The sequence below is a fragment of the Pristiophorus japonicus genome, chromosome 1 (genome assembly GCF_044704955.1).
Source record: "Pristiophorus japonicus isolate sPriJap1 chromosome 1, sPriJap1.hap1, whole genome shotgun sequence".
NCBI classification, from domain to species: domain Eukaryota; kingdom Metazoa; phylum Chordata; class Chondrichthyes; family Pristiophoridae; genus Pristiophorus; species Pristiophorus japonicus.
In genome coordinates this window covers 312999469-313017900 of record NC_091977.1, presented here as the reverse complement: position 1 = coordinate 313017900, position 18432 = coordinate 312999469, and the positions used below count along the sequence as shown (strand labels likewise).

At 38.7% G+C, this 18432-nt stretch overlaps 1 protein-coding gene across 4 annotated transcripts; it reads left to right on the top strand.

The window, feature by feature from the left end:
- The first annotated feature begins 370 nt into the window (after positions 1-370).
- Positions 371-17902, top strand: tfap2a (transcription factor AP-2 alpha). Of its 4 annotated transcripts, XM_070873495.1 has the most exons (8): positions 5850-6011; positions 6639-6713; positions 6965-7396; positions 9856-9907; positions 12082-12313; positions 13061-13179; positions 15606-15747; positions 17611-17902. In XM_070873495.1, the coding sequence occupies exons 1-8, from the start codon at positions 5850-5852 to the stop codon at positions 17900-17902; spliced, it is 1506 nt and encodes a 501-aa protein (XP_070729596.1). The 4 variants fall into 4 exon arrangements, with proteins under 4 accessions (XP_070729700.1, XP_070729621.1, XP_070729596.1 ...); XM_070873599.1 differs by lacking the exons at positions 5850-6011; positions 6639-6713 and adding an exon at positions 371-403; XM_070873520.1 differs by lacking the exons at positions 5850-6011; positions 6639-6713 and adding an exon at positions 4618-4668.
- Positions 17903-18432: the final 530 nt, after the last annotated feature.

Sequence of the window (18432 nt, the reverse complement as noted above, 5' to 3'; positions counted from 1 at the left end):
CATCCCCAGTAATTGCAGAGGCCTCTGTCTATTGTCGGTGGACTGAAAACAATAAGCTCCCCCAAATTCACCACAGTGACGCTTCTTTTGTCATGAATAGCGTCTTTTTTGTGTGTGTTGGTCAGGATGAGATCTGGTTGCTGATGGAGGGTCTGGACTGCAGAGGTACATGACTGCTGTAAATCCATCTGTGCTGAGACAGGCTATTTTTTGGAGCTGCGAGGTACTGACATTCCTGACGAGTACGCAGGCGCGGGCAGGTGGCACCCAGCACTTTATGACCAGGTGAGATGATCCTTTAGAGGTAAAAGGAGAAATTACTCAACAGCTCGCAGATCTTTTGACGACACTACGGACAACTCCAGGCGATATGTCAATACTGGGCAAAATGGGGGACTGGCAGGTAGGCGAACTTCTCCAGTAACTACACTCCTTCAACATTATTACCTTTGTTCCACTAGCTGCTGAAAGTTGCCCTTTAACTGGTGCCTAATGTTTTATTATGTGTATGCTTATCATTGATAAATCCCAGGAATTGGGAGAAAGAATTACGAATTGTAGTAGAAGTCCTTGAGCCCAAACTTTCTACAAGTACTTGCAATCGTACTTACCTGAATGACACAAGTGACACAAATTATATGTAGTTTGCAGTTGAATAAAAGGGAAGTTTAAACATCCCGAACAGCGCTGGTGCACATAAAACTCGTCTTGGTTTAAAATGCATGGTCATGTTTCAATGGACTGTAGAAAAGCTTACTTTATATATACGCCGTAAAACTTTTTACCTTTCTTTCTTCTGTGATTAATTCGGTGTTTGGAATTGAATTTGTAGTCAGCTTTCTATCGGCGCAGTACTCCAGACATATCGAAAGCATCCCACTGTGATCATCGCCATATTACAACTTCTCTTAACTGGGGGCCAATCACAATGAGATTAAAAACAAGAAAGTTTAACGTCTACATTAACATTGCGACTGTTTCATTTGTCTTGTAGTTACATAGTACAATATTGGTAGTATTGGCCAACTATAACGCCTTTGCAAGAAAAGTTCAAAAACATTGAATTTCAATTTCCTTTTCTCAGATTTATCTTTTAAATACTATACATGTTAATAATTGGATGTGTGTCTGCAGACTAACTATTCAAAAAAAAAAATACATGATTTGATTCAAGTTAATTGGAAAGTCTACTTGACAACCGATTACATTTATATGAATATTAAAGCAGCATCAACCTGTAAATATATTTAATATCTACGTCAAACATTTGAAGCATATAACTTTGTGAGAAACCAATCGTGTATAGTTACATAAATATTTCTGTAAAACCTATGTGCTGTTAACTCCATACAAATCTTATACCCTAATTACACTGCTTCATGTTTCCCTAGATTTTCTCAAAATTAGATTTAAGGACACTATGAAACAGTGTGGTAATGCTTCCAGTTTTGCATTGCAGAGTTATGTTATCTCTAATTTCCCAAAGATTTGATTGAGTTTTGAAAGTTGGAGTTAGGTGTAATAAGTTTCTAACTTTACAGTAATTAATAATTTCCAGAGGGGTAAGAAGGAGGACACACTGACATGTAGTTGTATAAGTTCTTATGAAGTGATAAGGGGTATTCTGTCTCAACTGAAACGAAAAGAGCTGTATCTAAGAAAATGCTTGTAAATACTGATTATTAACATAGGCATTTACAACCTTAGAATATAATGAAATCCACTTTTCCAGAAAGTAAACACATTGACAGCAATATTAAAATACACGTATTTGCCGCATTGTAAGATATTTATCTATATTTTCTTTAATATTTCCACCACCGAACGAAAATTTGTCATAATGTCCAAGGAACACGCGCGGTATAGGCCAGGTGCGAGCAATGGGTAAAAATAGGGTAATTGGCGATTCAAATATCCCTTCATCTGTGCATCAAGTTAAAATGTGTGGCAAATGTTTACATTTTTAATCTACATTTCTACGCATTTGCACTTTGACTTAATAGTCAATGTAAACTGCAACAGGTGCTCTGGGAAGTGATTTTCTTCCCTATTCTGAAAAGGCCGATCTGGTGAGCAATGTTTTTAAATTAGGAAGGAGACTTTATTGCATGTAATCCTGTTTCTCCACCTTCGCACAATTTAAAGGGGTATCTGCATTTATTTTAACCCAGTACAATAAAAACGTTTTTAAACTGAATAATCATATGCGAATATTTCCCTCCCTATATTAAATCGCTGGTATTTTTTTAAACGACGTGAGCCTCGTTATGGCTACAAGTGACATTTAATTTTTTTAAAGTGCAAATTGGGGAGGCGTTGGAGTTCGAATGCATTTCACAGGTTTAGGCTCTTCACAGATTGTTTTACAAATACGAGATTTGAAAATAGTATTTCAATCTGTTCTGTCAAAAATAGTTTCCACTCCACATTAACACACATTTTAATTATTCATCGCAGTTTGATATACCAGTCAATTAAAGGTTAATTTTATAAATCATTCTGAAACAGACCAAATACTTGCATGTACTCCACAACAAATCTGACAGTAAAGGAATGAATGCATTAAAATTTAAATGACTTTTACAAGAAACTAACACATTTACAGTAATTTACAGGCCAATATAATATTATTTGGGAAAAATAACGTAAGCCTAGCAAATACCTATTCTTTAAATTAATATGCGTTTGCTCATTGATAAAATAGAAAAAAACTATAATTTCACTCGTGCCTTTGCTTTAATTCAATGGTCATATAAAATCTTTATCTGCTGAAATTCGGAGCATTACATTTTGAGCGGCTGTTTCCTCTTCAACTGTTAACCTGAAAATGACAAATCACACTTCATGCGAACGGCTTGTTATGAATAAACACTTAACAGTTGAAAGTGAGCAAGTGAATAAAATCAATCATTTTTAAAAGCTAAAAATACTGCTGTGTGCAAGTGCCATAGGAGAACAAAAACTATTAGAAAAGACATACACTAAGTGTGTGTGTGTGTGTATGTGTGTGTTTGTTATATATCTACATGGACAGGTAGTTACATTTTTTTTAAAATCCGGGTATAAGCAAAAAACTTTCACCTCATTTTAGCCGCAATGCTCACTGTGACTCCCACGCATGGTGAAGATCGAAATTATTTTTCATCGTGTTTCAAAGGATTTGGCCTTTCGGAGCGAAGTGTTCTGAACCGGTTGATATCTCGGGTCTTCTAATTAAAGACAATAGGCTCTGATGACACCTTTGTTCTAGAGCTCCACCAAAAATGGTAATGAAGATTAGCTGAGGACGACGCCTAGATCTGGTCACACAGATTACCTGTGCTGAGAGTCACCCTTACACACGTTGTCACCTTGAATGAAAGACCACGTATAACCTTGTGTCTCAATTCATAATTCAAAGTCAATTAGCTATTTATTATGATAATAACTTTTATGTAAAGCATAGTGAAATGGTTTGAAAGACGGCGCTAGGTCGAAGTAGTTTGCTTTTAAGTCACTGTTTATGCATGGCATTGAGTAGCTACATGACAAACATGATTTCCACCTCAATGGCAGCAAACCAACACTTTACTCGCTTGTTATTTAAAGCCGCGAAATATCAAAGAGAGGGCAATTCCGAAAGAAGTTCTCCTTAGCACACCTTCTATTTCACAGGGATGCGATAGAAGACATAGCCACCGAAAGAATTTGATTAATAATGCATTTTAGCACCACTGGATTTTGCCATAAGCTTTAAAATCTCCTAGAAATAAATTGCATAAATAATGATAAAAGTGCCTTTCTCTACCCGCTCTATCTGAATTTTCCTGGGGATATGCTTTGAGAAAAATATTAGCAAAAGCAATGAAATCGCTATCAGTTTGGAATCTATTCAACTACATCCATTGTCAAATGGGTTAATATTAAATACACTTCTTATTAGAGGGCCACATGGAAGGAGGTTGGGTGCTTGATACACAGAGGAATATGAAATGAATAGCTGTTGTAAATAACTATATGTAAATATATATGTATTACTATTGTGGGGACACCACTTAACGTGATGAAAAATTAAAGTGCACGTCATCAGGTGCAATTCCTCTTATAAAGTAAAACATTACACAGTACTTTAAACAATTAAGCTCCGTGTTTCAATAAGATTATTAGCCTCTTGGGAAAGCATAATCAAGTAAAAACTAAACAGTGTATCATCATCATTATATCTGTTGGGGAAAGAGTTAAGTCAGGAAAGAAAATACTATACTTGTATTCTGTGCATAGGCAGGTAAGGAAAAATTTAACTATTTGGGGCTCCAATTCAATTCTACAAATGGCTCAATGTGCATTTATAAGCCGCTGTCCACCTCCAATGTATTTATGTTGACGTCCGTTGCCAGCCGGTAGGGCAAGCTCTTTACCTGTGTCCATTGGAGCAGTAATGTGGTTGAATGAATGTTTGGCTGGCGTTCATATGCTAATTGGGCTGTTATTAGCGAGTTACTAAAGAGCTGAGAGGGAACTCGATCGACCATTAGAGGGAGATCTCAGAGCACATACAGAGCTCTAAACCAACACACACTCTCTGTACAGGACTGTCCGCTCACTGAGACATCCAGTCAGCCACTTTTACACCAATCCATGAGAATGCTGTGGAAATTAGCGGACAATATCAAATATGAGGAGTGTGAGGTAAGCAATTTTACATTAGCTTTAAAAAAACAAAATGCAGTTTTCAATGCACCGTCGAGTGAAAGAACATCTATGCATCACCTCCCATTTAAACCGAATATTGCAAAGTTTTTTTAAAAAACAGCATTAAGCATGCTTCCACAAATAATATCTATTCTATACAGAATGCAATACGATTTAAAAAAATGGAAGTATTCGGATATTCGGCTTAATAATATTGCAAAATAATCCAAAGCCCGGTTGCAGTATGTATACCTAAGTCTCCATTGTTTGTCAGTAGTACACGTTTGTAAACAATACAGGAAACGAGATTTAAGACATATGTCCATTAGATTAAAACAAATCTGAGATTTTATCTATTTGAGAAATCTGACTACAAACGTTCATTTATAGATTTTTTAAAAAAATCTTAAAAAGGGCCGTATGCTGGCGACGTTTGTGAGGGCAAAAACAATGCTGTAAAATGTTATGTTTCCTGTGCTATTGTCATAAAGCACCGTGACAAAGTAAAACTTTGATCCGCACACTGGAGGAAGTGCATTTTTTAATGTAGTAAACTCGAATGAATTGCCATCAACTAAAATTTGTATTTGTCTACATTTGTTAATAAACGTTCGTTCCCTCCCAACCCCCAACAACCGCCCATTGAAACATTGAAATCTGCACAAAATTGTGTTGCTGTTCTGATGAAAGGGTTTGTGTAATGTATGTGGAAATGGCAGCAGACATTTGATGGTTACGGCTAAAGGCCGTGGCTGTGCCCGGATTGAGAAAGTTGATCTGCAGACCTTGCTAGGTAATATTTGGGGAGTTGTTTTGGAGTTGTACAGCCAGTCAAACGGGTTTGTACAGCAGGCTAGAAGACAGCTCACTCTACGGGCTAAACCAAGCAGCCCTTTAGTTTCACTTTTTCCTGGAACTTGAGGTTTATTTTTTAAAGAAAGAAAGCAGAGAAAAGTATGAAGGATCGGCGCGATCTTCTGGCGAAGAAAGTTAACGATCAAAGCTGAAATCCGTTTATTTGGAACTGGCTTCGAGCTGAGTTTAGACAAAAGTGCTGTTTTTTAGGATCTCAGTAGGGAGCAGCTTGCGTAAAAGTGCGTGAAAACGAATGAGGGCTTTGGAGACTCCATAGTGTCTCTGTCGCTCCCTCTGTCTCTTAACTTTTAACCCATTGCACGATGGATCAGGCTACTAGTGACCCAGGATCAGGGCAGCGCACGGCTCCGGGAAAAGATCTGAAAAGGAAGCGAGCTGAGAGCACAGGTAGCCTCTCCCCAGCCAGGAAACGAGTGGCCGCCGACATGCCGTTGGCATTTTCCGGATTTTCGCATGATAACGAGGTGCAAATTCCTTCCCATGTCACTCTCTCTTTCTTTTCTCCCGTTCCATTCTTTCTCTCTCTCTCTCTCTGTCGCTGTCTCTCTCCATCCCTTCTTTCCTCCCCCTCTCTCCCTCTCTCCCTCACTTTCGCATGCCCTCGATCACTTTAAAATGTTCTCCTCTTCCCTGTGATTCGTCAGACCCAGCAATGTGTCCCCCTCTTCTCTCTCTCTCTCTCTGTGATTAGATACACTGATTCTTTATTCAATGGACGTCATTTATAACAGACACAGCCTCTAGTTGCTTCCTCGCTTCACGCTCGATTTCCGACCATTCTTCCCTTATTAAGTATTCGTGTAATATTAATAGTCATGAATATCTGCTATTATGTGCGGAGTTGAAGCTGTGGCTCGCCGTTAGAGGAGAAAGGAGGGAGAGAGAAAAAAAAGTTTGAAAAATCTTATCGACGCGACGCCCTGAAACTAGCCACAATTCTGATATTTTTTGTTGGTGTGTTGTTCCCAATGAAGACATTTTTCAAGTTCTGATGGATTCTGCTGCCTTGCTCCTGCATGTGACTCCCCGGCGTTGTGCTTGTGTTGTAGTTGTATAGTACTGGACTGTTTTTTTCCAATTTTCCACTCTAGGTCTCTCTCTTTTTTCCCCCTGACGAGCTCAGATCAGACTGTCCGCAGATGTTAGTGCACAGTTTCTCGGCGATGGTGAGTTACAGTGAGATGGCACTAGATTTAAATCACCCCCCCCCCCCCAAACTGGTAGCACTTTCGATATTGAAACCCTAGCATTCCTCCTATGAGAATAATATTTTTGCTCAATTCTCCCCTCGTGATGCTTTACATGTATTGCTTTTTTAAAAAAAACTTATGATTGCAAACCACGCCGCCACAACGAAAATGTAATGTGTTTTATTTTTTATTTTTAATGCAACTTTTAATGTCTGATTTCATTGCAGGATCGGCACGATGGGACCAGCAATGGGACTCCACGGTTGCCCCAGTTAGGGACAGTCAGCCAGTCTCCATATCCGACCGCCCCGCCGCTCTCTCACACCCCTAACACGGACTTCCAGCCACCCTACTTTCCTCCTCCGTACCAGCCCATCTACCCGCAGTCGCAGGACCCTTATTCCCATGTGAACGACCCCTACTCGCTGAACTCACTGCACCCGCAGTCGCAGCCGCAACACCCGACCTGGCCGCAGAGACAGAACCAGGAAGCGGGGATCCTGCACCAGCACCGCGGGCTGCCACAGCTCGCCGGCCTGGACCCGCGCAGGGAGTACCGGCGGCCCGAGGTCCTGCTGCACAGCACCCACGGACTCGATTCCGGGCTGGGGGACTCGTTGCCCATCCATAGCATCGCTCACGCCATCGAGGATGTACAGGTAGCTCATTGCAACCCTTTGGAATGCGTTATTTTATATTATTGCTTTCTTTTTTGCAGTTTTAAGGAAGCGTTTTCTAATCAGAGGGGCTGTTTTTTTCTGTACAAAATGTGCTTTACGTGAACGTTTGGTTTACTTAAGATTTTAATAATAAAATCGACAAGCAAACACATATGCGATAGCCGTTGGATCTGTTTATTGACAATAAGGCAGCACAAGTCAAAACATGTATTAGTTTAAAATAAAAGCTGACACACGTTTTAGTGTTTTATATTAAATGCTAACGGATTCCTCTTTTATATGGCTAGAAATAGATATTTTATGGTCCTCAATTCATTAACTTTAATATTCGTGTTTTTTTAAAATTGCATTTTACTAAATAATCAGGTCCCACCAGAGCACATTGAATTACTCGGTGTTTTATTCAATATTTCAAATTGGCAGAGCAGATTTATTTAAATCCGTACTTTCTGGAGTGCTCGAAAGTCGGGAATTATTTTTTTTAAATAATTCTGTGGATACTTTAATTCCCTCTCACCCCAGAGAAAAGGTGTGTTTTATTAGCTGTACCGAGTTACGAAAGCTGCTTTTAATGCTCGTGCTCATTGTGGAGTTACAGTTCCGAGGTTGTAAAAATACAAAAGACATGTGCTTGCATTGTGTTAAATTGTCCATTTTTTCAGTGTAGAGGAGAATTGTGTTTTTATACTATATTATAATACGAACTCCTTCCTTCAGCAATAATCTGAAACAATGACCAGTACAATATTACTTATCTTGCAAACAAAAGATGCATATTAATCCAGAATGTGAAACAGCCTGGTCGGCTGAGTTGAAGCTATGCTTTTTCGAAACACTACTTCTAATTTCGTTAAAAAAAATGCCGATTTTAGAGCTCTCGTAAAATATTCATAAACAAGGAACCGTCATGCATTCATTTCCAAACAAATACTCATTATGAATGCTTAGAGCGACTGAAAGCTGTTCAACATTCCACTTAATACCTGCGGCTATACTTTACTTAAATGTGACTGGCTCTTTAACACACACAAAAAATCTGCTGTAAACAAGCTTACAAATACAGCCTTAACTGTACGATATGCGTCTCCACTACTCTGGGAGAATTTTTAACAACAAAGGCATAATCTGCTGACAAAAAAAGGTGTTATAGAAAGAAGAAGAGAAAAAAAAAATAAGTCTAAATGGTTCAGCTTATTTTGGTGCGACTGTATTTGTGTGATACCGGAATTAAAAAAAGTCCCTACCTTCGTGAATTATTTGTTCAATGTTTGTATTTCAATGTGGGAGAGCCTGCCGATCTGGCTTTGGAATGTAATTATTATTATGAAGCCTCTTTAACACCCGGGTGTCAATTGTTCAGATTGTCAAAGTGCTGCCAATTGTGTATATCTTTGTGGTGTTGGGAGCAAAACGGATGTTTAGCGCCTTTAGCCACGATTATCGGGGGTGGGGGTGGAATATTCTTTTACATCACTTTTAAAGTATATAGTCTCCCAGATTATAAACCTTTTATACAAAACGGCTTTTAGTTTAACAAAACAAATCAAAATCTCGATAGGTTCAGTAACGTTCTTGATCGTTTTAAATGGATGGCTGATGTGGACGGAGTGCCAACATTAATTTTAACAACTGATTCAAAACTAACCTGACTTCAAAATCAAAAATCACTTGGGGCAAGTTGCGCGTGAATGGTTGAACCACATTTTGAGAGGAAATGCTAAGGGAGAATCTACCAATAATGTACCGGGAAACTAGTGTTGATTATAGATGGAGAGTATAATAGTAATAAATAATAATAAGGAAAAAAATCAAAGCTGAATAAATGATGTTAGATCGGTCGCTGATATTGCAGCGGCGCTTTGGAAGTGAGTGTTATTTGTAAATGAACTGGCTGTTCTGCACTGATTGCCAATCGTTCAGTCTCAGTAGAATTCGTGTCAAATAGGCGAACATATTCCGACGCTGTATTGCATGTCGGTATTGGGATGAACAGACTTGGTCTCACTTAATGATTCCAGTAGCAAGTAAAAGCTGAGGACAAAATGCATTTCAGAAAGGAACCTGCTAGGGGATGGTCATCAGAACAATTTACTACCCCCAACACACACACACACACACAGATATATTTTATCTTACACAGAGAAATGATCAAATAAACAAATCTCACTACTTCCGTTGTTCCATCAAACGCAATTTAAAAAAAAATATTAAAATCGTGTTCTGCCTTATGCAAATGTTGAACAAAGAACGGGAATTATCATTTTGTTGTTATAGCACTGTATTATCATTTTTGTTCAGAAGAATGGCCCAGGCTCTGTGTGGATTGTTGCAACTTCTAACGTGGCTTGGTTTCACGCAATTCCTGCCATGCTAAATATGGTCTGCAGTCTTTATTTCCACAAGTTTACGGTACTATTTTTTGAAAAATTCCATTTCAGCATATTGATGACCAAGGTATTAACATCCAGGACCATACCGTCATTAAGAAAGGCAAGTTCTTCTTTTGCTTCTCAACAAACATGTTTGTACAGGCGGTACACAGCCCAGCAAATCTTGGCTGCTTTACTCCAGTTTATTGTGTGCAACATCTAATGTCAAACTGGGGACTGAAGACAATTAAGAAACAGCCATGATGGCTTGCAGGATAGTCCTTAGCTGCTTCTTGTTTTGGCTTCCGTGAGGGGACTCACACAAAATATCCTGTCTGTACATCTCAGACTCTGAACGTTGGTGTGGATTTAAGGAATTCCTTACAGTTGTGCTCCTTTAATGAGCAAAGGAATTAGGGAGCATATAAATCAAACCAAATGCCTGAACTTGCAGAAGCAATTATACTGTCGATTGGCGTTACATGCTTTTGAGGGTTTGGTTAGTCATGTGCATTTAGACGTATTTATTTCTATGGAGCTTTGGTTGGGAAATATGCATTCTTAGCTTAGCCATCCTAAAGATCTGCCTGCTTTCATTGCTGAGTTGCTTATTGTGAAGTTGCTACAGGATTGTTTTGATTCTGATTATATAAATATATATCGAATTAAAGTGTACACATACTATATATATTATGTTATATGTAGTGCGTGTAAACATACTAATTCGTAAAACTGCAGCGTACGATTAAATGGCTTAAGTTTCATCTTTCTGCTTCTCCAGGTTTTGTCACGTCAAATTACATGTGCAAGGGATAAATCTTAAGAGATGCTCTTTCCACGTCGACATGATAATTGGCTCTTTTATTAGTAATCTCAAGAGTTCGTTTAACTCCTATTGTCTCTATTAGCCTCCCCAGAGCTATTAATGTCACAAGTGATCTATCCGGAACTAGAAGCTCGACGTCTTCAAAGATCCAGAGTAGATTTCCAGTGGCATAAAGAAAAACCCAAAGCAGTGCACTTGATTACACTGCCGTGGTGCTTTTTTTGTGGGGAAACATGTAAATGGTAATATTTATAGAAACAATGCAGAGACAAAAATCTCCAACCTACATTTTAGACGGTCAGTCAATAATAAAAATGAATGGTTGATAAATACACATAGCTGCACTGGATGGGTCTCTGGAGTTAAGAGGAAATGTAGCCAGTCAGTGTTTAAAGGGTCTAATTCTGCACCGATGATCAGAGTTACACAATGGTTCACTTTTTAAACGAAGTGCGCTCTTTTTTTCTGAACAGTTAGAGTGACCCATTGACTAAATGAAGGTTACTTGGCGAAAACGCCTGCTTTAATTTCCTGTAAATCACATCGGTTTTTTCGTTGTTGCAATGAACTGATAAATTGAGGCTAGGAGTTGACGTGTTGATGTTCCGGTATGTGTGCGTCCGTTTTGTGGGCAGAAGTAATGAGTATTTTACTCCCGTGCTGAGTGCTGTAGGATGCAAGAGCAGATGCAGAATGCATCGCAATCGAATTAGAAGAGAATAAAACAAAATATTATCACCTAGCACATCCAGTTATTGTAATTTTTATACTATTGCAAAACAAATGCATTGACATCAATTTAGTCTGATCAAATAAGTTTAAATACAAAAATAAATGAAGCACATTGCAATCAACGCTAGGGTTTAAGGGGGTGACGGGAATAGATTAGAATATGTGTTTACTCTTGACTTGCAATACAAGGCATCTATTTGTGTTGCACTGGATCACAGGAGCATTTTCTATTACACAATGGAAATGACATTACTGTGATATTGACCGACATAACGTTTCAAAATTGGTCTTGGCAGCAAAATGCATAGTTAGTTACATAACTTTGGAAAGACAATATTATTAATAAAGACGTGTACGCTGCAATTCGATCTGAATGTGCTGCATTTTGCTCAAATGATCAGATTCCATTTTATTTCAGTTTTAAAATGCACCATCTAAAGTCCAATTCAGTGTAGAGGACAGATTGCATTAGCGTGCACAGCGAATACTGCTTATGATGATAATACATCCCAATAATGTGACAAAGGCCTTGCTTTATTATCGACTCTTTCATTAAATCCACTCCGAATCGGTCCAATTGAATTTTTAAAAATATTGTACAGAGGTTGGCGTTGTTGGGTTAGTGGGGACCACAACTGCAGAGAGTTGTGAAGTGACCTTTTATGTTAGCTTATGGAAATGGCAGAGGTGTGCTCTTCAGGGGGTGGTTATTGATTTGTCTGATGGTTCTGTTTCAGGTCCCATGTCCCTATCTAAGTCTCACAGTGGGGCTGTCACCTCGATCTCACTCAATAAGGACGGGCTCTTTGGCGGGGTTGCGAACCCGAACGAGGTGTTCTGTTCAGTTCCGGGTCGCCTCTCCCTCCTCAGTTCAACATCAAAGTACAAGGTGACGGTGGCGGAAGTGCAGAGACGCCTGTCTCCGCCCGAGTGTCTCAACGCCTCGTTGCTGGGAGGAGTGCTTAGGAGGTGAGGGCTACTAGTGCGTTGGGTACCCTCCTACTCAGCTCCGCTTCAGAGAAACGTAGAACAGCATACATATCAGTGAAACTCCCTTTTTACAACACATCCGACTCTCATATTATTTTAGTAATGTTGCCATTATTAATTTTCGACATTTGCTAATTGTTTTTATTTCCCATAACCCTTAAAGAGCAATTATCACATTTTAGGCGGAGTTGTTAACACGTGCAACGCAGATTGCTATTTTTTTTAGTTCTATACACATATGAATATTCCGTTGGATTAACCAAAGGTCTCTGCCAATAGATTGAAAAACACACACTGAATACTGTCATAAATTAAGGGCACTATATATTTTCATAAGAACTACTTATTACGTATATTCTTAACAATGTTAAATAAAATATTTATTAGACAGCCTTCCATGGGACATTTTAATGCCTTCACAATTTAGATGGTACAGATGAAAGTACGAGCTATTAAAATCAAATTCATTCAAAAATCAAATGCATTTAAAAAAGTCGTTTCAAATGATTAAAGGTTTGAATTAGACAGCGGAGTAACTTTTATTCCATAGTGGAACCACGACTCCGTTTGAAAATTGCTTTGTAATCTCAAAATGAACATTTTTGTTATTTTCCGTAGTGAAAGTCGCTACACTTTAGAATTATTCAACATCTATAAAACGCGTGTTACAGGATGTGTAAACATTTGCAATTTAACCATGAGCTTCGCTCCCCCTTTTTTCAATAGGGCGAAATCTAAAAATGGAGGAAGGTCATTAAGAGAAAAATTAGACAAAATTGGATTAAATTTACCAGCAGGTAGACGCAAAGCTGCGAATGTTACGCTGCTAACCTCACTTGTTGAGGGTAAGTAAACTTTATTGCCTCATGTATAGACAAAGGCACAATAATAACATGGGATGCTTCCAGTACTGTACAAGAGCGGGAAATGTTTTTTTGTAAAGCCACGTGCCCTTATGTAACCCGCACCAGCATTCAACAGTCGTTGCGGCTTGTTAACCCTTCAATGTGGCGATAAGCAACGCAGTGCTGTCTGCTTTTGTACTGAACATTGTAATGGCTGGCACCTAGTGTATACATTAAGCATTCGGCAGGGTTATTAGATCTGTGGACGAGTATAAATAGCCTAGCGTGACCAGATATAGCCAGAGGATGGGCTGCATGTTGTGGGGAATGCAGAAAGATTGAAAATCGTTGTTGTGTTTTTTTTTGGTGGGGGGTGGGGGTAGGGGAGCTGTGATGGTGGGTGGATGAATTGATTTGTACTTTTGGCTACTAATGATTAAAACAATCTTCAAACGAATGGGGTGCTAATGAGAAACCCAAAGCCACAGTTGTGTTCATTAATTAAATATCGTTTTCAAGATTATTGGGTTGAAAAAAAATCATGCAACGTAGACATTACAGAAAGAAAGTTCAGTACAGGAGAATCTTCATTTACCTAATCTGTAGAATGCGACAATCAATGGATTATCCTAATGCTATTGAAGTTATTTGATTAGAGAATAAGCAATAAAGTCCAGCCCCTCTGACTTATTTCAGTTTTCCGATGAATGGCTTAAAACTGGCCTAAGAGTGAAATAGGTTGTTGTATCTGTTTAGAATTGATGCTCATTGTGTTCGGAGTCAGGGTTGTAGTATCGCCACAACTATGTTGAGAACGGCCCAGTGTGTCAGGGTCTTGCGGAGAAAGGATTTTAAAGAAAATCATTACATTAATCTGATTATGGTTCTGGGTTATTATTAGCCAAGAGTGGATTCACGCGTAGATGGTTTGCTAATAAATGTGAGCGGTTGGATTTCTAAGGGGAAGGCTGTTGGACTGTGTCCTGTTGTTATTGTTTATGATCTGGTCCATTTTATGGAAACGAGTTACTGGACTGTGCCTTTGAAGCACTAATTGGCGCATGCGTCCTTCCGGAGCTGGCTAATGGCAGGAAGCCCTGCAGTAAAACCCAACTGGTTCAGGAAATTAAAACCAAAGGCTTTGAAATCAACAAAAAGACAGGGTTCTAGCGAATGATGTATTCTAGCCGATCAAGAGGAACAGACAAATATATGTCTGTTCTTTGCAAGGATTGTTTCTTTTTGCAAAGTGCTTAGTTGTGCATTACTTACACACTGGGAAACTGTGTATTAATTTAACATTATATCGACCAGTTAATTGTAATGATAAAAAAAATTGCGAACCGTTTCCGATGTTGGTTCTTCGTGGTGCATTGTATTTGAACTACAGGAACATTTGGTTTGAACCGTGTTTCTTTAACTATGGGGTTTTGCTGTATTTCTGCCTGGTCAATGAGTTGCTTTTATATTCGTTAACTGGTTGCTGCGGTTGATCTTCAAACAGTTCTTTTTACAATCAGCAGAAGTTCAAACATACCCACAGAACTCAGCCTTTTTACAAAGTGCTGCTTAAAGCCAGTCTGGGTCTTGGGAACCATTCCGATATAATGTTTCCTTATAATGTTTATGAGCCAACATGTGAAAGATTGCAACAACGGCCATTGCTGTACTGTACACTACAACACGCTTTGTTGCTTAGTTGCATTGGGGTTTACGGAGCACAGGCTTAAGTGCAAGAGGATGTTGTATAGACATGGTTTAGACTGGTACTGAATGCATGACAACAAAAGAGATATTGTCAATTTATTTGATATTCTATCCAGTTCACTACTTAGCTCCTCGTAATGTCGTTAAATGACTCACTGAAGCTTTCCGAGTTTTTTTTTATTGCATGCTTCAAATATTTAGTTTGTGACAAATGGTAGTATGAGGGTTCCAGCAGGGTACTTTTGAACTATTTCTTACATTATTATGCTGAAAGAAACCCGGAGTGCAGCATGCGGATGTTAGTTATCATGCAATACAATCTAAATATTTAAAGAGACACTACCATTTTTGCTGCTGGGCACTTCCAATAGTAAAGCGATCATTTTAAACAAACCTGCAAGCAATATAGCAAGCTACCCTCCTTGTCATGTCGTTACATTTAATCGACTTAATATATAGCTCCAACCAAATTTCAATAATGCAAGTAAAAAGGCAGCCATCTTTTACAGGGCTATAAAATGGGTTTTGAGATACTTAAAATGTAATATGTCACACAATTCTATTAAACATTTTGAGAATGGCTGCTGGCATTAGTTTGCTTGTTATATCAATTTAACATCATCGAGACCAATTGCGGTTTAAAATTTGACTTTAAAACGTTACGCATACATGTATGTATATATCTACATTTTGCACATGCCATTCATTTCTCTGTCCAGGTGAAGCTGTACATCTTGCCCGAGATTTTGGTTACGTTTGCGAAACAGAATTCCCAGCCAAAGCAATAGCTGAGTACGTCAACCGGCAACATTCCGACCCCAATGAACAAGTGACACGCAAAAACATGTTACTCGCGACAAAGTGAGTCCTTTCTTTTTAATGGAGACTTCAATTGAACTCTTTTCCCATCTGTCTTCCGCTCTGCAATTAAATTATGGCACACGGGGGTGCGGGAACTGCTCGGGTTGTGATTGGGCGAGTTCTTGGACTCAAAATTGGACAACATGAATATCTGGAAATTGACCATTTGGATTCTTACAAGTGCTTAGAAATATGTGATAGATGGTAAAAGTTTAGCTGTAAACTGCAACGGTGGCCGATAACAGCATATACAGGGCACTCACACCTTGTGTGCTTGTATTGTCATTATTATTATTAATTTTATAATCTGCTATCAATAGCAGCGCCGCCTCAATTGGTGTCCTATGCTTTCACTGTCAGAGGATAGAATACACCGTCATTTGGGAGGTCACATAGCTCTGCTAAGAACAACTTTATTGAACAGATCCGATCTGGTTTTCACTACACTTTATAGAAAATACATTTGTGATATTGCCTCTCCCCCTCGAGTGGATTATTTAAGCCCTAATATTTTGCCAGCAGTTAATAAACATTATTCAGCAGTGGGTATAGCTGAACTGCTTGGATGAAAAGACATGTGTGAAAAGTAAATTATTTGCGATGAAATGTTGCGGGAAATTTCCAGGTTGTTTTCTAGCCTTTAATTAAGAATTTGAAATGTCACCGAAGGGCATTGTGGTGCATAAGCGTTGGGAGATTGGTGGTGCAATTTGTATCGATGCTTATACTCCCACTGAAAGAAGTATTCTTTCAAAAGGTGCAACACAAAACACTTAGACATATATTTCACATAGTTCTATAGACTTTCCAAATAGATTCAGTCTCCAAATGTAATAGAATTCCAAACAGAATTATAAACACACAGCGCTATCGACAAAGCTACTCACATACACACATACATTCAGACAGGCATAAACACACATACATACATACAGATAGACATACACAAACATATACACACAGACATTTGATAGGAGCTGGGTCATATACATAGTGATTATTTTATACACCCTCATTACTCTGATTTTTCTATGGGTGGAGTGTTAGTGAAGAACATATTTGTTACCACCCCTCTGTAATCCAAATCTTAATTTGAATTTAATGTACCAAATTGCTATTTTTACACAGTATAACAGAACCCCACAACGGGAACAAAGATTAGTTCTGACTGCACCGAAAGTGCTAAGTGAATAACTAGATTGTCGCACAATTACATTCACTTTTAATCTAATTTGGAATGCACTTTGACGTATTGGGGTGTGTTGTGCAACAGAATCGTGGGCATAATGTTACACATGTTTTTTTATTGTAAGTCTAAAATGTAGTTTCTATAGATTGGGAAAGGGCACAGAATGCTGACAACCCTTGTCAGAATATGCAGGCGATAGGATGTTCCAACTTAAAATTTAATTATCAGGAATTTGGAAAGAAACTTATTTGGTTATGATGAATTCGTACAAATGGTCGGAATGGATTTTGTGTTAATCTATATTCATTTAAGACAATACCCTGTCATATATCCACTCGAGAGCGAGAGGCAACATCACAAATGTGTCTTCTACAAAGTGTAGTGAAAACCTGATCGAATCTCTTCAATAAAGGATATAGAAGAGCTGTCCATTATTATCCAGGGCAAAAATGTATTCATAAAGCATTGGTAAATGATCCAGGGCCGTTTTAAAGGTGAGCTTCCATTGAGCCACTTGTTAACTATGTACATGTGCCATGTTTACCAGCGAGGAAGGGCGGAGTGCTTCCGGAAGTTAACTTGAGCACAGTTCCAAAAAAAACGCTGAATACAAGTACCCCCCCCTGGAGATGTGCAGCAGCTTAAACATTACAACTTGTTATCTTAATTTTCAGACAAATCTGCAAAGAGTTTACAGACTTGCTGACTCAGGACCGATCTCCGTTGGGGAATTCTCGGCCAGCCCCGATCCTGGAGCCTGGCATTCAGAGCTGCCTCACTCACTTCAGTCTCATCACACACGGCTTCGGGAGCCCGGCTCTATGCGCTGCCATGACCGCCTTGCAGAACTATCTCACCGAAGCACTCAAAGCCATGGATAAAATGTACATGAACAATACTCCCAACAACCACACGGGCGAAAACCCCAGTAAAAGTGGAGATAAGGACGAGAAGCACAGAAAATAGTGGGATAGTGAAAGTACAATTTCGTAAAAAAAAATTAAAATTTAAAAGTTGTCATATAGGTGTGACTGTTTCTCCCTCAACCTGGAACCCGGAGCCTTAGCGAGCAGAGCAGACGGTGACGAATTTTGAACTTTTTTTTGAGAAAAAAAAATGATACGAAAAGTTTCTGAACTTTTTACCAAGTTAAAGCTTCATCGGACTGCATCCTTGATTGACATACCCCCCCGTTGTTTATTCTGTTAAGATTGTAGTCACAATCATTTAAAGAAGGTAACGAGGACCCTTTTTATCAGTATTGTGAATAAACTTGAACAGTTCCTCTGTCATAATCATCGTTGTAGAGAAAAAATCCTCTAAGGTAACGGTCAACTTGAACATTTATTGCAACTTGCAGTTCACGGTATAATAAGGGAAACAGTGTTCATGTATGTATATATTTATTTATGTGTAATTTAATGGGAATTGTAAATATGGTGCGTCTGTTTAAACCTTTATTTTATTTATCTGGTGATATCGTTTACCTCCTGTTA

Excerpts from the sequence above, each read along its gene's own strand:
- tfap2a (XM_070873495.1), top strand. The coding sequence starts at position 5,850 with ATGGATCAGGCTACTAGTGACCCAGGATCAGGGCAGCGCACGGCTCCG. Across the intron at positions 6,012-6,638 it reads GATTTTCGCATGATAACGAG|GTCTCTCTCTTTTTTCCCCC; the intron begins GTGCAAATTCCT and ends TTTCCACTCTAG. Across the intron at positions 15,748-17,610 it reads AACATGTTACTCGCGACAAA|ACAAATCTGCAAAGAGTTTA; the intron begins GTGAGTCCTTTC and ends CTTAATTTTCAG.